This window comes from Stigmatopora nigra, chromosome 15 (assembly GCF_051989575.1).
Source record: "Stigmatopora nigra isolate UIUO_SnigA chromosome 15, RoL_Snig_1.1, whole genome shotgun sequence".
NCBI classification, from domain to species: Eukaryota; Metazoa; Chordata; class Actinopteri; order Syngnathiformes; family Syngnathidae; genus Stigmatopora; species Stigmatopora nigra.
This window is the reverse complement of record NC_135522.1, coordinates 4,962,499-4,986,962: the sequence shown is the minus strand read 5'-3', so window position 1 is coordinate 4,986,962 and position 24,464 is coordinate 4,962,499. Positions and strand designations below refer to the sequence as shown.

The window sequence follows — 24,464 nt, the reverse complement described above, 5'->3', positions numbered from 1 at the left end:
CTCTCGCAGGCCTAAGCAATATCATCGGCATCATCGTGTACATTTCCAGCAACGCGGGGGACCCCAACGACAAACGGGACGACGACAAGAAGTACACCTACTCGTACGGCTGGTCCTTCTACTTTGGCGCCCTGTCCTTCATCGTGGCCGAAACGGTGGCCGTCCTCGCCATCAACATCTACATCGAGAGGAACAAAGAAGTGCGCTGGAAGGCACGCCGCGACTTCATTCGCTCCCTGTCGTCCTCGTCGCCGTACTCGCGCATCCCTAGCTTCCGCTACCGCCGGCGGACGTCGCGGGCCAGCTCGCGGTCCACCGAGGCGTCGCGGGAAAACTCGCCTGTGACGGTCCTCAAGCCACCGCCCGGCGGGCCCATGGACGAGATGTCCATGTATACCCTGACGCGGGACGGAGCTCAGGACAACGCCTACAGCCCCGAGCACGAGGGGGCTGCCGACTTTCTGCAAGTGCATAACTGTTTCCCCGCTGATTTGAAGGACGGGGTCAATCGTAGGACCACGCCCGTGTGAGTTTGGGCCGGCACCTTAGGGGTCCCCAGCAAGTGGAAACAGTACTCACACTGATTCTTTCACTTTTCTGGCTGTTATGCAGCATTTTGATGGATTTTTCAAGAATCACGGAATCTTGGATTCCATGATTGTATATATTGAGTATACAAAACGTGAAAAAGCGTCTTTTGACCTTTTCCGGGGGGAAACTTACGTACTACTTGATGGACCTCCAGTGAAGTAGGAGTAAAGTTGTTTGGATGAAGTAGAAGTACTTCATCAAATCTTGTACTTGAATCAAAGCTAAAAAAAAAGCTGCCACTGATAGATAGATGGCTGATCTCTAACTCCCTTTTAAAATAGTGCAGATGTTGAGCAATTTTATACGCAAGCAGTTTACAAAATGGATGCCTCACTATGAAATAAGTAACTAAAAATTTCACAGTACTCCAAATGTATTATAAAGGTATATGAGAATCATGAAAAAAACTACCTACCTATGTACACATTTGTGTGTGTTTTTTTTAATTGTATGCTTTTAATGCCCAACAAAAATGTGAAATGTGAAATTTAATTTTCTTCTGTTGGAGATTTTGTTCATCCAGTTGATCTTAAAATGGAAAAAGCCATGTGTATGTCCTGGAGTATTACTCTGTATCGATATGGTTTACCATTACCAGAATAAACGTGGCGGTGAAAAATTTGCTGCATTGTTTTTTTTCTCCTCAGTAAATTTATTCCAACAACGACGACGCAATGTCATACGCTTTCTGTCACCAAATCGGGGAGCATCCATCTTTTCCTCGGCTAATCTAATTGTTCACAGAAATGTGGCCTGTCCTTTGCAAATGAATTGCCAGTGAAGTAATCTGGCCCGCCACGGGTTGAATTAGCCAGCAATTAAAAGTGTTTTCCCTACCCTGCTGGAAAAAGACTTGACAGAGTGGCCGACAGCTCCAATTGAAGTTAATCACGGTGCACTTTGGAGGCGTCAATCCTGAATGCGGGTGGATCACTGCCGCTGGAATGGCTGTGATGGGTCGCCGTGGCGGCCTGGTTGCTAGGAGACGGCACCCGACTTCACCTTGATGAAGAATAAGAAAGAAAGAGTTGAGAAAGAAGGGTCACCACCGCCATAACTACTGCTCAGAGACAGAAAAATGTATGTGTATGTATATATATATTAGCAGAATTTTTTTATATATATTCTTGTGACAAACATCAGACAAATGAGTGATTTAGGGACGTCCCCCAAATGAAAGGGGTCACAAGGCGGCACTATTCGGCATCATCCTGACTTTCCCTCCAGGGACATAAGAGGAAAAAAAAAACTACTGAGTGGAAGAAGCATCTCTTCTTCCTCCTCTTTAAAGCCGTCCGATTTATCTCTGATGATCAATTTCCCGCTTCAGTTAACTTGTGATGGTGTTTACAGAAAGCACTTTGGCGGCACTGCTCGCTTTTTAAATAGCGTGACGTGTCCACGTGGAATTGCACAGCTGGGATACCAGGGTGCTGGTTAGAGGAAATTGGGGGAAAGAAAAACAGGCTCCATCCCATGGCATTTAACCTTTTGGGAAGACTTTGGAGCAAATGGGATAGCGCTAAATTACGTTTCTCTCGGAAATTTGGCCGATTCACCTCCTCTATTTCAGATTTTAAACATATCTTGGTTTGAGTACAATCCTGTTTTTCCTTCTTGAGTTATCTGAAAAATGTATTGTAACACTTGTTTACCTTTTTAAAGTTGCTTTCTTAGGGTTGAAAATGGGCTAACTAGTCCTAAGTGGGGCACATTGCAAAAAAGTGATGTCCATTCACTAGAGTATTTCATGTGGATGAAAAGGATACTCATTAGCTAATTCATTGATTTTTATTTATTATTTATTTTATGAACATCATCCAATGAAAACGATGATGCAATTGTGTTCTAACATTAAAATGATTTCTTACATGCTGTTCTAGCACCTGGCTTAAAAAAAACAACAAAATAAAATGAAATAAAGGAAACGGTCCTGCCACCCGGTGGGAGCCTTTTCTGAAACGGTGAGTCCTGATTGGCCAAGTAAGTGGATCAGATCATCCGACAACTAATAAAGGAAATATCCCCGCTGGGGTTCCCCTGACACACAGCACCACAAAGCAGATGAGTTTTCAAGCTATTAACTATTTAGCTGCCATTGACAGCAATAGGTGAACCAGATCTGATTTAACCCTTTCTATTGCACTGCTTTTGCTCATGCTTTAAGTTTATGCCATTGACAGCACTAGACGTCGTTACAATTGCTTTGACGTGCACTACAAATGTGGACGCAACACATGTAGACAGATAGTATAGCAATACTCACGTGGTCCGACTGGATTGTGTTTCTAAGACATTGAACAATTCGCCAGTGCCAAGCATTCCAGTCCAAATGGATTGGACGTCTATCCCCGTCTATCCACTGCAATGGCAATGCTTTTTCGAAGGCCCAACACGTGTCAAATTGCGAGGAAGGACCTTAAGTGGGCTCTAGATTGGTCCTGGTGGGATTAGAAAAAAAACATGTCATCCACTCAGCAAATGGAAAGTGGTGAGAGAGAGCAAGAGCAGAGAAAGTAGGGCGCCGTTTTCAGATCCCCCTATTTTTTCTCATACAAAGCAGCAGGCGCAAGACACAGGGCGAGAAAAGAGGGGACCGGAGCACGGCGAGCGCCCACGACCTCCGGAGTGGAAGTTCGAGGAACTTACGTGGCGGTATGTTTGAGGAGCAGGCCACCAAGGTGAAGATCACATCGGCGGTCATCGTGGTGGGGATGTCCGCCATGCTGGCTGCCGTGGCCAGCGACCACTGGGCCGTCCTCAGCCCTCGGGTGGACAAGCTCAATGTCACCTGCCAGGCCGCTCACTTTGGCCTGTGGAGGCTGTGTAAGAAGAGCATTTTCATGGTGGAAGAGGACCCACAGGGCAAAGGCTGCGGACCCATTGGCTTACCTGGAGGTAGGATTACCATTCCACTGGTTGGTAGGTAGATGGGTAGGTAGGTGAAATTCAATCAGTAGTTCCTGTTTGGAGAAACTGAATCATGAGTGGGAGTTGAAGTGTGAGCACCTTTAAGCTTCTAAAACTAGCATATGGCATAGACATTTTGCAACAATGCTCCAAAACCTAATACCTACCTGAAACTTACTTAAGGGACAGAGTGAAATGTACTTTCAGAGTCTTCAGCTCATTACTTTAGCATGACTACTTTTGCCACTTTGAGGAAAGCTAAACTCACGGAGGAGGCTCAGGCTGTTTTTTTAGCGGCCCCTCACTGTGTGTGCGTGCCCAGCCGCTTCGGCAAAGAAATTTCTTTCTTTGACTTTTAGCTTCTGTTCCTCCGCATCAGGACCAGCCTTAATAAAGTGTGCCTTAGAAGCTCCGTCTGACCAGTTAAAAGCACACCCGGGAGATCTGAGTTCTAGCCAGAGATAGCGTGGGGTGACAGGGGAAATGGATTGATGAGTCCAGGATAAGGATGGAAGTTTAAAAATGTTCAAATGTCCAAAGGGGAGCTCTTGAATATTCCTTGTGAAGGTCTCCACATCATCTTATTGGATAATAATGGAAGCAGAATTTGCTGGCAAAGCACCTACAGTACAACTTGTGTACCACATGGTTTCTTTCATGGAATCGTGATGGAAACTGCTGATGGAAAATGGTGCAAGGTACATTTTGAAGGACCATGCTAGCCTTTAAACCCAAATTCTACAAATAAAATAATAAATAAAAATTAAAAAACAATGAATAAGGACACTTTCCAGAACAATGGGGCTAAAAAACCCGAATTAAGAACTTTAGGATCAAAATATCTAAATAAGAAAACAAAATTAATTCATTTATTTCCATAGATTTAAAAATCTATTGACTCAAAAATGTTAAATTATTACATTCAAATGAACTACAACCACTTGGCACCAAAACCATTTTGACCAGTCACTGCCCTCTTCTGGAGTACTCAAGTAACTACAACAACAAGTCCACTATTAACCAATCCTGAGACCTGAAAAAATAGAAAATAAAATGAAATATCAAATCTCGCTAATGATAGGTTGAATATAACCAGATTTTGATTGACAGGTGTCCAAGATGGCGTGACTAAAACGACAGCTTCTCCAGCCTTAATGACTGAAACGTCTAGATTATTTACACGGCAAGGTCGATGATGCGCCCCAAACGTCCCTCGATCGGTTCCGTCTTCACTCTCGATGTCGGGTGGTGGCGGTGTGTGTTAAATGAGCGCCGCATTTCACGCTTGACACGTTCAACGGTGAGCATAAAGATAACGGACTGATGCAATCTTGGAGGCATTGTTGCATTATTGGAAAGTTGTCCCATTGGGAGCTCGCCACACAATAGAAAAAATTATTCAATCTATAAATTCATCAAGGCAACAGTTGAGAGATGTGCAATCCACTTCAACAATAATTACATTGTATGTATTCTGTAGCTATATAGATTTATATTATTTTTTCCTCTAGTGTTTCAGTTACATTACATTTTAAAAATAGTTTAGATTTTATTGCATTCAATCATATTTCTTATGGAGGTTGATAAGGAGATGAAATTATGATTTAAAACTGTATAAGTCAAAAATATTTGAATGCCAAATGTGTTTATTATTTAAAATAAAAGTTACTGTGCAGAAAAGTTATATAAAATGTCTATTAAAATGTAATTTAGTATATGCTATCTTGAATACAATACATTTCAACAAGTGTGAAATATAAAAAAATACTTTATCATTGTTCTATTGATTTGAGGCTTTAAAATTTATTTGGCCTTATTCGACCAGCCAGGACTGGCATTGACTTGTTGCTAGGTAACCTCCTAAAATGATTCTTTTACATCTGCAGTAACAAACAAGTCCAATATTTCCCATTAGTCTGCATATAGAGCTTAAGGTAGACAAAATCTGTGTATAAATGTATGTATGTGTATATATATGTACTTGCTATGTTTCCTATTGTAGCCAAGAACTGTTCCTACTTCAAACACTTTACATCTGGAGAAGAAGCTGAAGTTTTTGAAGTCAAGACCCAGAAGGGTAAGAAGTGTCACCTAAACAAATACTGTCTATAAAATTTGTACTACAATAAAAAAATCAGTCATTCTAATGAAGTCACTGTGAATACCTTTCATATTTTTCTGTTGTTGATAGAGTACAACATCTCAGCAGCAGCCATTGCCATTTTCAGCCTGTTCTTTATGTTCCTGGGCACCGTGTGCGTCATCTTCTCTTTCGGGAAGGCCCGCGACTACCTGCTCAGGCCCGCTGGAATGTTCTTCGCCTTTGCAGGTTGTTTTTTTTTTCACATACCAAAAATGGAAACGATAGAAACATTGTTAGTGTTGAAACCAATTAATGTAAAAAAAAAAAACTTAAGTTTACTACTTTTGCTGTTGGCGGCAGGTCTGTGCATCATCATCTCGGTGGAAGTCATGCGTCAGTCGGTCAGGAAGATGATCGACAGCGACGAGACCATTTGGATCGAGTACTACTACTCGTGGTCCTTTACATGCGCCTGCGCCTCCTTTACGCTCCTCATCCTCAGCGGGGCTGCGCTCCTCCTCATTTCCATGCCACACATGCCGAGAAATCCCTGGGAAACGTGCATGGATGCCGAGCCCGACGTCTTGGATTAGCTGCCAGAAAATTTCCACAAAAATGGACTAAGATAAAGTCGTTGTTTTTTTCTGGAACTCAAATGGTGTCACAACACGCATAGGCAGGTAGTATAGGAATAGTCACAGGCATATATTCTACATATGATGAACTTTAAGTTAAATGTGATAGATTTTACCTTTTAATGTGTCTATGGTTTTCACATTTTGGTAAATATAACGCTTTCATGTGATAATAGCAGATTTATAGGGTTAGTGTATGAACATACATTTAAACTCATCTTGCAATAAATAAATACATCCTACAATGATACATTTATTAACACATTTAATCCAATTATCCAAGCCATAAATTAAACAGTCAGATTTTGTGTTGATTGCATATAATTGTATTTTGTGCTTGCATTATTCTGTGGGGAAAATGTATTTTGTATCCAACCCATGCCATCTGTATTTATAATTTGACCTACCCCCTAGCGTTAACATTATAGGGTGATTAAAATTAAGTACATTATGACACCACAAGCTGTTACATTAACCATAAGGTTCTGTTTATACATTCCAGAGTGACTTTCTATTGATTACTAGACACGTTATGTTGTTTGTGGGCATTTTGGGGTCAATGATCCCACTTTGTTCAAGATTAGTCATATTCCGGCTGCATTCTAATGCTCTCTATTCATTCCTATGCATTTTGTATCACTTGGCCCTCATCATACAAGGTTACTTCAAGCCATTAGCCCAGACACAGCCAGATATGTTATACTCCTGTGCTCGCAGATGGCAAGTCGACACGCATTTTACATCCACCGGCACCCCCCTGAGAGGGAGCAATCCGGCTAAAAGGGGCACACAGAAAAATCACAGGGTCCTTACAATTCTGTTGGATGGATGAAATCAATTTGAAATGAGACGCGCTTGAACCCAACGGGGGTTGAACACTAAAGATTTTTTTTTACTTCTATAGGGTCACAGAAGGAGAGCTGGAGTCTATTCATCTTGGATGTCATTGATGTCAATTTTAAAGTTGAATTAACTGGAGTTAATAGCAGAGCAAAGGTCAGCCGTTGTTTGGTGCCAGTGGCAATGTGAGCAGTCAAAAGCATCAAAGCTTTTGTTGGAAATGACTAATCCAAAGTCTGATTCCACAATCACGTCGAGGCGGTGGGTGTTGGAAAAGGTCAGCAAATAATTGCGGAAACAATTGTTATAAAATATAGGCACGGAGGGGTGTCGTTATTTTTTGCTCAATTCTTGTGTGAAATTGATTTATTTAGCAGTGGATAAATGCTTTTGAAAGGATTCCATAAAGTCGGCAAAGCGGGAAGGCAAATATGTCATTGACAGGTGTGTCAGTTTAGAGCGGCAAATAAAAATATAAAGCTAACACTAATTCCACTTTTTTGAATGATGGAACATTTTCTAACTAAAAAGTCCTCATCTCCATGTGAGTCATTCCCAAGCAAAACGTGGGAGGAAAGAACATGCTGTAAAGTAGAAGTAAAGTTTTCTCAATCTCATTTGAAAATATTTCAACTATACACGCTTTTTAAAAAATATTTTGGTCACCATGACGACGACGAGGGAGCAAGACACAAAAGAAGATGAAAAGGTCGCACTGGCTGCCTGACTTATGGCTTGCCTTTAGAAAGTAGTAGAGCTACATTTAATACTGCCATTGACAGTCATAGACATCCAATCACACTTTAATTTAGTAGTTTAGCTCTTGTAGATGTAACTTGTCAGCTGGGATACTGTCAATTTCATCCTGAATTAGGCCATAGTTACTAATTGGAGGAATGTTTTCCTATGTAAATAGAATATAATGTACAGTACAAATAAATGGCAATTCAAAAGATGAGAAAAATGTACAATTTTACATCTGAATGTGGCAGACAATGAGTTAAGTATTGTTGCAGGTGGCTTCAAAGACAACAAAGTGGTTGGAATGCCGAGCTGGCTTTTATCAATCACACTGCACGCATGCATGCACCCCCCATCATCATCATCATCATCACCACCCACCTGCCGACACTCTGCACGACAATTCGGCACATGCAAATGTAATTTCCCAGGCAATTTGAATTGCAAAACAGAAAGTCGGCAACTTCTGCGGTGAACACTGACGACATTTCCCGTGCCCAAATGTGTTATCACTGCCATCTTATATTTTTCAATAAATATTTTCAATATATGGTTTGAATGGAAAACCTAAATCACTGGCTGCTATTGAAGGCAAAAGATGTGCAAAGCATTTGAAATGAGAGGGCTGGCAAGGAATGTCAAAACCAGATGACGTGCTAAACATGCTTAGAAAAAGAGGCACATCCCGCCCAGCAAGCGAAGGCCGCAAAAGGCCGGCTAATGATGTGGAGGGGCGAGGAAGCGTCTCTTAGCAACAGCTTCCGCTCTGGAAAACACGCCGTTTGTTTGCGAGAGCCGATGGGAATGCAGCCGCCAAAGCAAGACAGGTATCGCAGGTGAGAGAGGGACCGCAGAAAAGAGAGAAATCCAATTAGACGTGTTGCTTTGTGCTAAGCAGAGCAACATTTCTATTTGCCCATTGTGTGGGAGGGAAGTGATCAAGAGGAGCAATTAAAGATACTCTGGTGATAACCTTAATTAGGTTTGGGGAAACACATGCTAACACAGCTTCATGCTAATTGTTTAAGTAGAAATCGTTGGCTTATTGAAGTTTTTTAAAATTTTGTCTACAGCCAAATTTTCTATTGTCTCCAATTATAACTCTTTGGCAGCCATGATAGACATCCAATCCATTCATTTGAGATTTTACTATTTTTACTAGGTATTATCATAAAAACTTGTGAATATAATAAATGGGATATTGTTTTTTGTTATAGTACTATCCTACGCTTTTCACTGCCTCTAACGTCCTATCCATTGGAGGTGGTTTAATGTTTATACTAAATATTTTCCAAGGGTTACACTGCCCCTTTGTGGCCAAATTGAACATCTGTGATTTAACCATTATTTTCAGTTCTTAGCTAATTATTAGTACTATCCTGTTCTTTTCAACTGTTGGTATGCTTAATGCAGTTTTTATGTCATAAATTAATGGGCTGTTTTACAATTAATTTCAATGGGGAAAGAAAATTTGATCATGAAATTCTATGTACCTGTTTCTATTCATTCCTGATGTTTAAGACATTGTCTTGATGAAATTTGAAATATTCAATTACCATTTGCTATATCGTGATGCCTCCTTGTGTTCAATATTGGAAACGTTTATTCATAGTTGCCAGCTTTGTATTGTATAGGTTTTGCTCCCTTCTTTTTCATGCCACAAGGCGTCGCTCAACCATCACTATCTGAACTTTACACACCACATTATTTTGTTAGCTTGTTAGTATATATGTAAAGCTGGCTCCCAGAATAAATGTAACTCGTAATTTAAAGTACCAGTATGTTTTTATTCTACTTGTATATTTAAAAAATATATTTATACTACTTGATGTTTAGTGTTTTCCCTGAAAATTGTTATTTTGAGACAAAAAACTGCATTCGTGCTGAATTATATAGAATATAACATATACAAAATATAAATTTGTATTCAAATCTAATGCTTGTGATAAACGATTTTTGTACCTTCAGTGTAAGAGCTAAGGTGCAATGTAGAATTGGATTACTATTTGAAAGGAGATACCTTGAAGGTCATTGCAGTCTAGGTTTCTACTTCAATACATGACATACATACGAGCAGTTCATTTTAAGATACAGTTATACTTGTTTTTTCAAAATAAAAATAATTAGGAGTACATTTCAGCACCTAGGTCAGCTCCTATTTGGGACCCATTTGTACAGGCGACAACAGCCCTATGTTTCAGATGTAGTGTAATATAGTGTATATTTGTTAAAAGAGTCTGAAAAGTCATTTGCCAAGACTTCAATCTGGATTTTCGTTTCATTTTGTGTCTTTTTAACGAGTGAGGTCAAGAAGCCCCTCAGACCGTTCCTTACAAAACAAAAACCCTGTCAATGCGTCCTTTTGGGGATTTCAAATTAAAATCAGGGTGATCGCTTCATAAAACGACCCCTGAATTCTTCACAAGAATTTCCAGACGCCCTCGCGTTGAACATAAGTTTCTGAGACGAACAGTTTCCCGACAAAGACGTACATCGTTCTAAATGACGTATTTACGGCGCAATGACGATTTTATTGTGAAGCCTTGACTTCTGCGCTTTCTATTCTGACGCTGCATTGGCTCTAACTTCACTGCGTTGCTTTTGCTCAAATCGTCTTGTTCTTCTTTCTCTGCTCGTAGCTGTTAGGGCTCAATTGACGAGTGGAGTTTGCAAATCGTCTACTACGACTCTTCTCTTCTTTTTTTCTTCTTTTAGTCAGACTTTGAAACTTTGAAATTGATCGAGAAGCTAGAAGTCAAATCGTTTGACAACTTTGCAGCATCTTTCAGTGCAGGTGCGGAGGAGGGGATTCGATGGCTGGCTTTTTTTCCATCAATCAATAACTTGAAGGGAAAGACTCACCTGAGCAAAGGAAGTGTCATTTGAAAGCCGAAAAATATCATTTCTGGGGCGAGAATATGTTAATGAAGGAGTACCGCATCTGCATGCCTCTCACTGTAGAGGAGGTAAGTAGGATTTTGCTTATTTACCCTTTAGGGGGTGCAATCATGCCTATACTTTGAGGCGTTCACCCAGAAACGGTTATGAGGATTAAAGCACTGCTGTGATGACTTGACGAATTGGGATCATTTATTGAGAAGCACATCATTTACTGTTATAGTATTCTGGAATTCTGGTTTTAGCTGGAAATATGCAATGGATTCAAAAAGGATGCACTGACAAAAGTTAGATCAGGAATATCATGGCATGAAAATCAGATTTTGCAAATATATCATTTGATATCATAACAAAATAATTATATATTTCGGCCTAAGACCTCTCAGAAATCAAATATTTACGGTAGCCAGTCTTTGTTTTTAGGTAAATACAAATATATTTGGGAAAAACTTTTTTTAACCCAAAAATCTTTTTATACACACTGAATATAAGCACCAAACACACAAATGAACATGTATATAGATTTTTGGCATGCTTTAGTAATTAACAATGGAACATCTTGTTTTTTTTATCAAAAACGAGCTGATTTTACAAAATCCTTACATTCTAATTATGAACTTATTTACTCTACAGGCATTTTATTGAGTGCAGCACTGGCCTCAAGGTTTTACCGTTTTATGGTACGAGTCGACCTTCCACCTTATGGAATCATTCCATCTATAAAAGAGCGTGTTGCCATAGTGGCTTATAGAGAGCGTCGCTTTAAATGGCATCGTTGCCGTGCTGTATAAAGCTGTGGAAGATGCGAGTGATGTCCAATCCATTGGAATTGTGAGGACTGTGATTGAATGATGTTTCATTGCCTTTGACAACCATCATATGATTTATGTTTTATAAAGGCAGTAAGAGATAAGGTGGTTGCAGAAGTTTGCACACATTCCTCCAAGTCTAGAATTGTCTACATACTTCATTTGAGATGGAATAAAACAGAATTAAGTGTGTATACACCTCCCCCCCAAAAAAATCAATTTATTCCTCCATAGACAATACTGATCTATGTCAGTTTTGCGTGGTGCTGCAGACTACACCCTAAAGTGGTTGCAAGTCAGTCAACCATTGACAATCATCATCACAGTAGGAAACAATCCCACGCTGCCTGCACAAAGTCATGGGAATACACCACTACACCCTCTGTAACTGATATGAAGTCTCCTTCAATAGAAAAGGTACAAGTACAAAGCAAACGAGTCTTTTAGACCTCCCCCTGGGCGCTCTAAATATATCGCTGTCATTGGCAACCAATATATATGTCCGCCGCATACGTTTATGATTTAAAGTTCACCAGTGGTTACTGCCTAAAGCCATCAATCAGTTTCAAATATTGCCTAATTTGACTCCCCATCTATTTTTCATGGACTTTGATCAAAATATGTTTTCCTTGCTCGCGTGCTCACAAATCAGAACACAATTCAATTTTCCTCAATGGGAATCAGCTGGTCAGGGAATTTTAATCCCCAAATTAAATGGCAGGCTGCGGCTCACTGTTTTAAAACATGTGATTCATACAGGACAATTTGTCTCCTGATGCTGAAATGATTTATTTTAATGCTGTTTTTGTGTTTTTTGATGAAGCCCTTCCACTGCTGTGCTATTACATATGTTTTTTTTCATATTAGTAGTTTGAGAGTAAAGTTGATGACAGTAAACTTCAACTGGGGGCTGATATTTGGAGTAAAGACTACAATAGCATTGTGAATATGTCAGAGCGAATGTAAAGGGTCAATCAAGCACCTTCTATTAATAGCCGGAAGCTAAATTTAAAGTGAGGACATTTGACCACGTGACGCAAACAAAGGCAGCCCTCTCACCGTGCGTGACACATTGTGTGTGCAGAACACATTTTGATTAACTGTTAAACTATACAATGTTGTGAAGTTAGAAAAAAAAGATTGTTGACTTAAAAGTTATAACAATCCTATTTTTTCAGCCTCTAGGTGCTTTAAACCGCGATCTGCAGCAGTTGGAAGAAAGCTTGGCTTTTTTTTTTCATTTCCAAATGCATTGACGCGTTGATTAATTTCCATGGATTTGGTCCGGTCAGGATTTTAATTCCATTTAACGCATTAGAAGCAGCCCTCTCGCTGCCAATGTGTCAAAGCAAGTTGGCCACCTGTTGGCTTGTCACTTGTAGCTACCTTTCAACATATGAGCTGTGGTAGTCAATTGTGGTTGTTTTTGCCAAGTTTTTAAAACGGTATCATTTACTTTTGTAAGCGATTGATTGGATGTCTATCGCTGTCTCACAGACAGTTGATATGTGTCCAATTCCTTTGTCTTTAATGTTACATCAGATTAGGACATAATGATAGAGGACTTTAGCTTTAGCGTAGCCCAATGACCAAAGGAAGCATATCTTGATCCCTAATGATCAAATCTCTATCGGAAAAGAAGCCAAGCAAGATAAGAGACGATGAACATTTCAAGAGGTCCCCAATCGATAGCAAGTGTGCGGGTAAAAAAAGAGCAAGACGTTTGATTTGGACGGATTCGGGAAATCTCTGTGATCACAGAGAGAATGATTTATTCATGATTCACGAGAGTGGGATTGATTTTCAGCCTGTGAAGGATGAATGCAGTGTTGTCTTCACAGCTGCACTTTCACAAAATCAGTCCGTGAGAAAGGAGGCGAGGTGAAGATATTTATTGAGAATGTTAAAACATTTTTCAAGGGGGTAACGGCTAGGTCAAAGCAATAAAAAGTAACGGTAATAAAAATGACATATCGTCAGTCACATTGGCCCATGTTTTTTTTATCACAAGAGACAAACATACTCCATTTCCATTTATTAAAAAAATGGATTAATTTAAAATCGATGTTCTCTATTAAAAAAGATTGAAAGCACAGATTCCACGTCAACAGATTACTTAAAAAGTAAAACTACGTCTCTAACGCTTGATAATGACTGCTCTTCCAATATTTTGGTTAACAGAAGGGAATATTCTTGACGTAAGACAACTAACGGGACGGGTGAGTCACAGGTGGCTAAAAAAAAATAAAAATAAATAAATAAATGAAGCCCAAAACAGGAAGTCGCCCGGATGGCATTTGGCAGGAAACTCTTTATAATCTTTCCTCGCCCTCAGTGTCAACACATTGGCCAAACAAGAGGTGATAACGGCCGCTGAGAATAGAAGCGAGGTGGCTAGAGTTATGGGTCAGGTGGCAGCGTGAAGGGGCGGGATGGAAGCAGCTGGCCGTGGCGCGCAAACGCCACAATGACAATGCATCAGGACGCAGTGTACGCACAGATAAGTGATGTACCGACCGGAGAAGCAAACATACTCATAAAAGTGTTGCCAAGTGGCCGCCGCTTCTCGTATCTTTGGACGTGTGCTTTAAGGTTTATTTTTACTCCTGACCGCCCACGGCCGCACATGCTGGCTTTTATGTTACTGATGCCAATACAAATTAGAAACGGTTTCTTTTTTGTGAGACGAGCATTACAGAATAATACCAACAACACATTTATAGAATTTACAATGCATTACCTGTGCACAGTCCAGAATTAATACTTAACAACTACTAATTACAACGTCAGTGTAGATTATGCACTATAGAGTAAGTCCCCTGAATGAATGAATACTAGGATTAGCAAAAGAAGCTAAAGTTGCTAACTTGATAACAAACTTTGAGCCCACAAAAGCATGACAATCTCTCTAAAAAAAAAATCCACCAAGTAGCCACTTTGTTTTGAGAAATGTCAACAGTTGAGTTCAAACAAGTACTACACTGGATATGCCATACGCATAAAAAGAAGTATTTTTCCCCTTTTTAAATGTAAATATCGAGGCCTGTAGAAGAGAAACCGTCACAAGGTCGATGGCCTTCCATTTTGCATGCACAGGTGCACACTACACATTCACTGAAGACCACTTGATCTTCAAGGAGATCTGTTAATCAGTTGTGGGTTGTTCCTGTAGCAACCACGGATACTGCAGGCAAAACGCCAGTCTACTATACAACCACGCGGCGCGCTTATGTGCGACTGCAATCCGTTTGCAAACATCAGAATCATTTCAACTGTGAAAATTGTATTTTCCATTTGTGCCGTTGAAGTGGAGGTGCTTGAGAATAAGGAAGACACCTTTTTTATTTTGCTCATCTAGTGTCTGAGTGCAATCAGTGGATTGCAGTCAGGGGCTTCTAATTTTCTGTTGGATTCTTAAGCGGGATGAAAGATAAATGAATGAAAAACTAAACTCAATGTCCAATCAATTTTATTTGAGAAATATTTTTGGTTTTTTTTGGTATGAATTGTTAAAAAATATTTATATATGCTAAAATGTAACTTTTTTTATTCAGTGCCAGCCCAAATGTATCTATACATTTACTAAGTAGGTTTGGTTGTATTTGGCCAAATTAGAAAATGTAGTTTTTTTTTTTTTTTTTTAATTATTCGATCACCGTCAACCCTGCGGTCATAACTAATTGGGACAGTGCTTGCCGCAGAGTGATTTAAAAAAATACTTGAGATTGAGTACACAGTTATTTCTACTCTGGTCAATTTCTTTTCAGTTTTTCCTCCTCACCATCTGTCTCCATTTGAACGGCAGTCTCAAGAAGTACACTTTGTACCCCATATGCATAATAAATCAGATGGATTGCCCCAAGCAGACTGAAATTGTACCAAAACACCCCCCGAGTAAAACCAAGGGGAGACGGGAGAAAGCTTACGTAACTGGCTGAGAGAGTCTTGTTTATCGAGCTGCTCAATGAGCCTTGTGAAGATGGAGTCAACCTGTTTCTGCCGTTAGGCTTCCTCAAATTAAAGAAATGACAAAAAGACGACAAATGTGAAGTTACCATTATTCATTTTTCCTATTGTGGAAGCCACATTTAACAATTTGAAAGGACGTTGGGAAAAAAGATGTCTTCAGTTACAGTAGAAGTCAAAATGAGAAACAAGGGGAAAAATGTCCAATCCGCTTACATAACAGCTCCCAATCCTCTAATTTCAGTCTGCAGTGCTTTACCTTTTTTTATACTCAAAGCACCGCTCGTCTCCTTTACTTCAAGCCCTCCCAATCTACCCCCTACCTATCTAAAAAAAAATACGAACTGAGTGATTTTGACGTTATGCAATGCCTAGTTCAGTGACCTCAGACACTGCAGAGATGCAGGAAGAGGAAAATCACCAGAAAGCCACTACCAAAAGGATGCTTGCTACAAAATCAGAAGTATGATCATATTTTGTGAGCTGTTTTTGAGTTTTGGAAACTCATTGAATATTCATGAGAAAATATTTGCGCGAGGGCTGCTACGATTCATCTATTGAATCAGATAAAGGAAAGGAAATATTTTTACTTCTTTATTTTAAAAGGTTTTACAATGTATTCCAATTTTAAATTAAAAAAGGCAATCTTAAGTTTGTTGTTCTCATTAAAAACTTTTTACAAAAATAATTTCTGTGGCTCTTGGTATTAAAATTCAATTTTTTTAAATATTTTCAAATTAAAACTTTTATACTTTTACTAAATTATATATTTGAAATAAAGAAATGGGGTAAATGTTTTTTTTAATTCATGAACAAATGAATAAAATAACAGTAAGTATGATAGAAAAATATTTTACACTTGAAAAAGTCAATATTTATTTTAAATTTTTGTTTAATTTGTATTTAAAATTTAAAAAAGGAGTTGTAATTCTCATTATTCCTCACTCAAAGCAAGAAGAAAGCTCTCTGTTTTCTCCCAAAGCGAAGGGCATTGCATTGGCGTTGACATTTTTATTACTCTTGGATTTATCTTGCAGTGGAGTGCTTGAGTGAGGGAGGCGGTTAAATGAGGAAAAAAAGGGCTGCCGGTCTCCTTTCGTCGTACGTAGACCTGCCCTCTTCCCTCCACATGCTGCCCATCGAGATTGGATCCAACTATTATAGAGAGCTGATCTTATTTTTTTGCTGACTGCTCCAAATTCAGTCAGCCGTGCTTTCAATAACAGCCACCATTGGGCTTGTGCTGAAACAGCAAAGGACACACATTGACATTGATTTGGGAGGAGGAAGGTCTAATTGCTCGTTTAGAATTGACTGTGATGGCGAATGTACGTTCCTTCACATGAATTTGATTGAGGATTTCAAGAAGTCACAAGTTAATGTACTCTATTTACTAAAAGAGTATTAACAATATTGTTATTTAAAGACTATTTAACGGCAATAGTAAATAATGTTTTTGACTAAAAAAAAATATCATTTTTTTTAGTATCTCACCCAAAAGTACAACAAGCTCAGAGTAGTAATTAAACAGTCTGTGGCTGAATTTTAATGACAAGTTAGCACTGTACAGTAAGTGTGTGCTTGAGACTAACACACTCCTTGGCTGCAGCAGCACAATGACCAGACCCCCTCCTTGCACAGCCACCCACCCACGCCACCAACCTGCTGTTGTGAGAGAACAGAAAAAAAAAAGAATCCCATTTGAGCACAAAATCATGTCGTACCCGTTTCAAAAACGCCTTCTACACCCCGCGCCGACGCTTCTATTTGATGTTCCCGTGGCGGGTCGTGTCGCGTTTTAATTGAAAAACACAAGCGCTCTTGCCGTGTGCTAAATTTGACCGTTACCATAGCAACCATCACACCGTCCAATCGTTTTAATTATCACATTGTCGCAAGGTTTGTTTATGGGACTCATTTGCATGACAAGGATTTGCCGATAGTCCTAATAGATCGGACGTCTATCGCCGCCAAGGGCAGCCACTGTTCAAGTCCAGATGCAAAATTTGTTCCTCATCTGACTGTCAGATGGAAAATTGTTATTTAGCAACTGCAATGACAAATGTATTCTTGTCGGCTTTCCGTTAGCTTTACACGGCTATCCTCGGTTTGGCATTCCTCACCCAAGTTGCATCAGTCACGCGGATGGCCGTGTCCATTTCTTGGACCTGGAAATAGTCGGCGATGGCCACAAATGTATGGAAAATAGTCAGCATTCTGGACTTCCACAAGCTTGTCACCAAGCCAAGTGGGTCATTGAGTGACGAGTGAAAGCCCCGAGAAGGTTGACTATTGTGTGCTAATTCGGGATCGGGGGAGGTTTAGGTGTTATACTGTAGACAGCTGCATATCAGCATAGTTTTTCACTGCTATTTACCACTGGAAAATGAGGGAGGGGCTGATTAAATGGACATCCAAAGTTGTCAATGGCACTGACTGTTTGCCCACCTTGTGTTTCAGTACCGGATCGGGCAGCTGTACATGATCAGCAAGCACAGCAATGAACAAAGCGAACGCGGCGAGGGAGTGGAGGTGGTTCAGAATGAGCCCTACCAAGACCCTGAGCACGGATCGGGACAGTTCACCGAAAAACGCATCTACCTCAACAAGTCAGTTTCAGCTGTTCTTCACTGTGGAATAGAATTTGTTAAATGTTCAACATGTTTTAAAAGTTCCACCATTTCATCTAAGACATTCTATTTTGTGGTTTCCAGTAAGCTACCAAGTTGGGCCCGAGCTGTGGTGCCCAAGATATTCTATGTAACGGAGAAGGCATGGAACTATTACCCCTACACTATCACTGGTAGTTTTCATTCGTTTGCATAACAATTTATTTTATTTTTAATATTGCTTTTCACCTTTCTTTCACTCATTTTGTCTCTTATTAATTCTACCCACTAAATCATCGACTACCTCTGTCTACTTACCCAGAGTACACGGTGAGTACTTTTAATATATATTGTTGTTTTGTCAATTTACAGATATAATTTCTACTGGCAAAGAAATTACTTTGATGAATATGTTCATCGGTAGTGGCGGTGATGCAGCAATATCACCTTAAGAAATCATTTTGGGAAGGCCAGACAAGTCGATATAAACAAACCGAGAACATTTCTCCGTAAAAGATGTTCCGGCAAACGGCTGGTCTCAGCCGTAAAACTTGTTAATTGATTGGAGCTGAGGTACTAATGATTTTGCTCTCAGACTGAAGATGGAGGAGCCTGTCTGCTCAAGGCGACTAGAAAACATCAATAAGGAATTGGAGTGGGGGACAAAAAGAGCAGGTTGTCTACATTTGTTTCAAGGAAGATTCAAGGCAAAAGCAACCTTGTAGTTAGCCTCTGTCACCCAAAATTGAATGGAAAGCAACAATTTAAAAGAGTCCCATAGAGTTATGAGTTTTTTTTTTAATGGGGGTCTAGAACTCGTATTAATGCTAATGTTTAATTATGTTTTTCCCACTTGTGTGTCGTCAGTGCTCATTCCTTCCAAAGTTCTCCATCCACATAGAGAGCAAATATGAAGACAACAAAGGGAGCAACGATAAAGTGAGTCTCATCTCTAATTCTCTCTAATGTTTTCTTTAAAACCGTCTTAGTACATTGACCCAGGATTTGAAATAAAGTGCCAATGTGAGTGAGTAAAGTGTAAATTTGATGTGAAAAGGAGAGTGGTAGTACTAATTTAATTATGAAGCAGAATTTTTGAAGAGTAGTAAAGTGGATCTGCCACTTTAACCAACTTCAGTTCGTGATGAAAACATGATTGCTTTCTAATTAATGATTCAAATGGGCTACACGGTGGTTGTATCTGAAATTGTGGCTTGGGGATGTTTGGATTTTTGTTGCTATCGAAGAAGGGGAGTTTGTTTTTGTTTTTTTGGGTAAAATTTTTTGGTTTTAAAAATAAGAAGTGTGTTTTAAAATGTATTTATCTCTTTTTAATTGGATTGGATTATTTATGTAGATGTATTTTTATCTATTAATTTAATTTATTTAATCATTTTTGTTCACATTTGAGTTGTGCTTTTTCCCTTTGCAGATATTTGGCAGCGAACCTCAAGACGAGGAAACCGAAGTATGTTTTGTGGATATCGCCTACGACGAAGTCCCTGAACGGCATTATAAGGATACGGAGGTAGGGGGCACTAATCTCAGCACTCAATTAACATATTGGCTGACATTAATGGCAATAGATGTCCAATTCATTTTGACTGGGAGGCCTATAAGCAATTGAAATGGTTGGAATTTTTGTAATTTTTGCGGCTGGTGTCAGGATTTGCGCTACTTCAAATCCAAGAAAACAGAACGCGGCCTCCTCCAGGAAGGCTGGATCCAAAACCAGGATCCCATCATGTGCTCCTACAAGCTAGTTAGCGTCAAGTTTGAAGTTTGGGGCCTTCAGACACGCGTGGAGCAATTCATACACAAGGTCAGGACTGACCACATTGTTTAAAACTCTAATTTGACACATGGTTTTGAACTTGTGAGTCAGCTTTATCCTCTTTTTTGCAAGGTGATACGAGACGTTCTGCTGTTGGGACACAAGCAAGCATTTGCTTGGGTTGACGAGTGGATTGGTGAGTGTTTAAATTTTATTTAAATTAAATCATTTCTTTAACGACAGAAAATGTATTTTAATTTTATTTGAGCAAAAATAAAAAAGGAAATCTTCAACAACTTACTACTGTTAGGGTACTGTTTTTTCCCAAATGCGCCCAGTCCACTTTGACGGCGATAGACATCCGATACGTTTGGTCTGGGAGGGTGGCTGCCGGCCCCTCAAAGTCCAAGCGGATCGGACGTTTATGGCCGTCGTTTGCCGTCAGATATGAGTATGGAGGAGGTGCGCGAGTACGAGCGTGCCACGCAGGAGGCCACCAACTTGAAGTTGGGCTCTTTCCCACCGACTATCAGCATCAGCGAAACGACGTTGGCACCCGGCGCCCGCGGCGGACCAAACAGTGCCCCGTCCACCCCTCTGTCCACCGAAGCCCCCGAGTTCCTTAACGTGCCCAAGGACCGCCCTCGCAAAAAGTCTGCCCCCGAGACCCTAACGCTGCCCGACCCACAGGCCCGGCGTGATTCCATTTTTAAACTGCCCAGCTTCTTCTCGTGGAACACCAGCCCACAGCCCGAATGAAATTTATGGCACGACAGTGGTCTTAACTCAGTACGGCCCGAAGGGACCGAGTCCCAAAAATGAGACGCGGGTCCTCGAAAAAGACGGAAGCGTCGGTCGGCGTGCTGGCTGGATTACGTGTAGCATACATTCCTAAGAATAATACGTCAATAAAAAGCCCACCATGTTGCTCACGTGTGGTGATGGAGTCACGTAACGCACGTATGTTTTGTCTGGTGAGCTGGCGTCAGGATTTCACGCGTGTCTGTGAACGTCTCACTTGACTACTGTGGATGTGAGAGCTAAAAAAAAATAATAATAATGGTGTAAATATTAAATTTGGGGTCATGAGGTCAAAGAGGGTAAAAAAACATTTAATGGCACCTTAATGGATTTGGCAATTGCTAAAGGTGGAATTGTGCTGTATATTTTGAGGTTTACCCTTGGGTGGGTCTAACCAATATTTTAAAACTGCTCATTGGTTTGTCATCTGCACTTAAAGAAAAAAATCAGGTAATACATACACACATTACGTATATTTGTGGATGTTTTTATTTTTTTGCAGTTATGCCTGTTTTATAAATGTAAGAATAATTTATAGGCCTTCATGAACATGGTTTGTAGTTATCAATAGATGCCAAGAGGTGGCGACACAGTACTATATTTCTCTAAAAAACGCCCTCAACTGACAGGTAGTCCCTGAGCACTATTCTTTCTGAACATGATAGCAAGGCATTTCGTACTATTGTCTGAACGGAACAAAACTACTCTCTTTTGAAGTCATTCCTTAGCACCATATCACTACTCAACTTCATCCCACAGAATGTAAATACTATATTTCAACACTCAATGCAAACAGAATACGAAATACTGTACATTTTGGAGCTTCTAAATATTTATGTGCCTGTAGGAGGCGGGGTTTACTCGGGTATAATATGTTAAGTGAAAAAAAAAATTGCAGCAAAAGTTTGTTCACTGAAATCATTTAATCATTTCCACCCACTCAAACTCTATAGACGGACCATTTTGAAAAAGATCTTATTGAATCTTGTTAATTGACTGTTGTGGATTTCAACAGTACTCCGTGATGTTCTTGCATGATGTTTATGCAAATATGTAATTTAGATTTTTAGTGTTATATTGGTATTTGCAAGTTTCCATTGCATTTTGACTATTTTTTTCATTTCAACTATACCTATGCTGTAAATATGACTCAATAAAACACTGTTGTCACAACTTTACTCAACTCATAAATGACCCAACACCACATTTCACCTGATAAATATCACATTTGTTGTGCGTTCAAGTCCACTATATATAAATACCAGTGTATAAGTAGTGTACCTCCTTGGCTTATGAGTTTAGTCCAATTTTTGTTTTTTTTTTATTGAGATGAAGATAATGTCAAATTAGACGCACAGTTAATTTTTTTATGATTAAAATGATACCCTTTTTAAGCCCTCTGGTTCATAGTCCAGAGCTGCTTATTTTTGTTGTTTACATGCTAACTAGCTTTGGTGTATATAAATTGACTATCAAAATAAATATTTTTGGCATTCAGAACTCATAAGTCAAGGGACGTAACAGTTAAGTGCAAAATTCCGTTTCATATGAAAATAAACCCATGATAGTATTTGTTTATATATAGAATATGATAAATAAATGTAATATGTCCTACCGCTGCAGCTCATCTTGTAAACAAGTGACAACGTCTCAGCTACTTTTGGTGGTCTTTTTTGACTTCTCGCAGCACGTCGAGGAATATTTCGTAGCAGAAGAAGGTGAAACCGGTGGAGAGCGCTGCTTTGAGCAGGCTGGGAGAGAGGCCTTTGAAAAAGCCTCGCATCCCCTCCTCTTTGGTCATCCGTGTCACACAGTCTACCAAACCTCGGTAGTGTCGCACCTACAAGTCACATTTCACAAAATCATTGACCAGAAATGTATTTTCAGTGACACCAATGCAAAATTTAACTTTTTTTTTAATCAGTTAAGTACTCTCCAAATGCATAATAGGTGCAAAACTTCTGAATAAATTAATCTAATAAAGAATATCATAAGTTTTGACTACTTTGTTTATACACAATGGTGTTTTAGGCCGTTTTGTTACCTGACATGTTTCGGCATGTTACGTTCGCCTTCATCAGTGTCCAAGAATATAATAATAATTAGGTTATGTTCATTTGTGGAGCAAATCTGATTTGTCTATCACTTCCAATAAGTTAAACAGTTGATCAGATTGTTACCTTTCCAAAGTGAACTCTGGCCTCCTCAAAGCCTCCAACTTGCAATCTCTTCTTCAAAACATCAAATGGGTACGTGAGAGTTTTGCTGATCATACCGGCGCCGCTTCCGCATAGCAGATTTTTCAGATTTTCTATAACCCCCCCAAACATACTTGTAAATAAAGAATAATAATAATCACGTCTCTCAGGTCACCCAGCCTGACTGCACATACCTTGCGACTTGCCGGCGGCAGGTTGAGAAGTCAAAAGTCTTTTGAAGACATTGTAGAAGAAAAACTGCATTCCAGCATATGGGAAAACTGCGATGAGTGTCGGAGAAAGGCCGCGGTAGAACGTGAGCGAGCCCTCCGAACGCCACATGACATTCACGGCATGTGTCAGGTTCCTGTACAGCTATGAACACTTTCACAGTAAGTTTACATGAGCTTGCTTTACTGTATATTGGCCATCTTATCCCACCTTTGGCTCGCCCTGGGCAGCAAAACGCGTCCTGAGGGTGTCCAAAGGCTGACACGCCACTGTGGCCGAGCAGGCAGCCAAACCGCCGCACAAGAAGTGAACTCCGGATGTCTGGCTGTCCAAAATGGTCTTCTCGTGCACCAGCTTGGTGAAGCGCTCGAATGTAGCAAACTAGAATACCCACCCCACAAAAAAATACCTTTTAAGAAAATGTTGGTGATAATAACCAGTCGTAGTTAGTCAAATGACGGCTGTCATTTATACTTGACTTCACCTGTACTGCCCCAAAACAAATGGAAAGCAGCTGCGCGGGGACGTGACCCTTCCAAAAAGCAGCGAGGCCTTCTTCAGCATGAATGCGGCGTGCAGCCTGAATTACACCCCAGTACTTCCCAACTGGTGCCGTGGAGGACAAACTTTCAATCTGCAGCTGGAAGGGAAACAAATATCCATTTCACAACTGTTAAAAGAGCCAGTTAAACGGAAGGAGAGTGACAACGCTACGTCGAGTGATACCTGAAATCGTATTTTGATGACATCCAAAGGGCTAATGAGGGCTCGGGTGACCATACCAGCAGCCGACCCAGCCAGGGCTGCCTCCTGGGCGCTAAGGGGGACCCCCTGTGCCCTGGGGTCAAAGCCTACCATGTCACCAAGGCTTGAAACAAAAAATATTCAAATGAAAAGGGTGAATTTTCAAGACAATTACCGTCAATAGTGAGAAAACATCGACGGTCAAACTTCAAAGCGAAAATTCGCGCCAAAATGTGCTGTATTCACGGTCAATGGGAGGGAATGAGTTCAACCTGGAACAGTATTCCATTTAATTAACAAATAATTGTACATAGTTTATTCCCGTTTTGTATTCAAGATAAACAAAAGGTTGACTTCCCGTAACAAAAAGCAATTTAGACCAAATTCTGACAGCGGTAATGTGAAGTGGTTTATAAACAACTACACGACATGTGAGAAGACTTGGCTAAAACAAATAAGCTACCAACAAATACATTTTCTGAGACAATGGAAGTTTAAGAAAAACAACTTACTTGGGTAAACTGTCGAGAAAATACGTCGTAAATATTCAACGTAGACTTGGAAACTTCCACCAAATCATTGCATGCGGCTTTTAACATTGACAGGAGCAAAGAGACTTCCTAGTAATGACGTA

General features: G+C 40.0%; 4 protein-coding genes across 6 annotated transcripts in view; 3 read left to right on the top strand and 1 right to left on the bottom strand.

The window, feature by feature from the left end:
- Positions 1-1,213, top strand: part of cacng4b (calcium channel, voltage-dependent, gamma subunit 4b) — a 6,425-nt gene extending 5,212 nt beyond the window's left edge. Inside the window, exon 4 of the mRNA XM_077733740.1 lies at positions 10-1,213. Coding sequence (XP_077589866.1) covers positions 10-530 — 521 coding nt within the window. The 3' untranslated portion in view covers positions 531-1,213. The remainder of the gene's footprint in view (positions 1-9) is intronic.
- The window catches only part of slc25a19 (solute carrier family 25 member 19), a 26,856-nt gene extending 2,392 nt beyond the window's left edge, over positions 1-24,464 (bottom strand). Inside the window, exons 1-13 of one of the 3 annotated variants that reach the window (XR_013328825.1) lie at positions 24,343-24,464; positions 23,813-23,954; positions 23,571-23,726; positions 23,297-23,467; positions 23,050-23,230; positions 22,838-22,968; positions 22,273-22,497; positions 5,927-6,177; positions 5,667-5,822; positions 3,484-3,554; positions 3,241-3,413; positions 2,858-3,032; positions 1,429-1,593 (exon numbers count right to left, since the gene is read on the bottom strand). Coding sequence is in view for 2 of the 3 variants with exons in the window: in XM_077733742.1 (XP_077589868.1) it covers positions 22,312-22,497; positions 22,838-22,968; positions 23,050-23,230; positions 23,297-23,467; positions 23,571-23,726; positions 23,813-23,944 (957 nt within the window). In the remaining variant the exon portion in view is untranslated. Of the gene's footprint in view, positions 1-1,428; positions 1,594-2,857; positions 3,033-3,240; positions 3,414-3,483; positions 3,555-5,666; positions 5,823-5,926; positions 6,178-16,442; positions 16,717-21,959; positions 22,498-22,837; positions 22,969-23,049; positions 23,231-23,296; positions 23,468-23,570; positions 23,727-23,812; positions 23,955-24,342 lie in introns of those variants that run through there. The other 2 variants (XM_077733742.1, XM_077733741.1) reach the window with 2 other exon arrangements.
- On the top strand, positions 3,157-8,194 carry cacng1b (calcium channel, voltage-dependent, gamma subunit 1b). Its single transcript, XM_077733743.1, has 4 exons — positions 3,157-3,489; positions 5,504-5,578; positions 5,693-5,830; positions 5,945-8,194. Exons 1-4 carry the CDS (start codon positions 3,249-3,251, stop codon positions 6,175-6,177), a joined length of 687 nt encoding a protein of 228 aa, XP_077589869.1. The 5' UTR covers positions 3,157-3,248; the 3' UTR covers positions 6,178-8,194.
- On the top strand, positions 10,541-21,003 carry pitpnc1a (phosphatidylinositol transfer protein cytoplasmic 1a). The gene is made up of 9 exons (XM_077733745.1): positions 10,541-10,766; positions 17,934-18,082; positions 18,188-18,276; positions 18,405-18,412; positions 18,950-19,021; positions 19,515-19,610; positions 19,749-19,904; positions 19,989-20,052; positions 20,302-21,003. Exons 1-9 carry the CDS (start codon positions 10,719-10,721, stop codon positions 20,613-20,615), a joined length of 996 nt encoding a protein of 331 aa, XP_077589871.1. The 5' UTR covers positions 10,541-10,718; the 3' UTR covers positions 20,616-21,003.

Coding starts and splice junctions, on each gene's coding strand:
- pitpnc1a (XM_077733745.1), top strand. CDS start 10,719: ATGTTAATGAAGGAGTACCGCATCTGCATGCCTCTCACTGTAGAGGAG. Junction 18,083..18,187: donor AAACGCATCTACCTCAACAA/GTCAGTTTCAGC, acceptor TGTGGTTTCCAG/TAAGCTACCAAGTTGGGCCC. Junction 20,053..20,301: donor TTGGGTTGACGAGTGGATTG/GTGAGTGTTTAA, acceptor GTTTGCCGTCAG/ATATGAGTATGGAGGAGGTG.
- cacng1b (XM_077733743.1), top strand. CDS start 3,249: ATGTTTGAGGAGCAGGCCACCAAGGTGAAGATCACATCGGCGGTCATC. Junction 5,579..5,692: donor TGAAGTCAAGACCCAGAAGG/GTAAGAAGTGTC, acceptor TGTTGTTGATAG/AGTACAACATCTCAGCAGCA. Junction 5,831..5,944: donor AATGTTCTTCGCCTTTGCAG/GTTGTTTTTTTT, acceptor TGTTGGCGGCAG/GTCTGTGCATCATCATCTCG.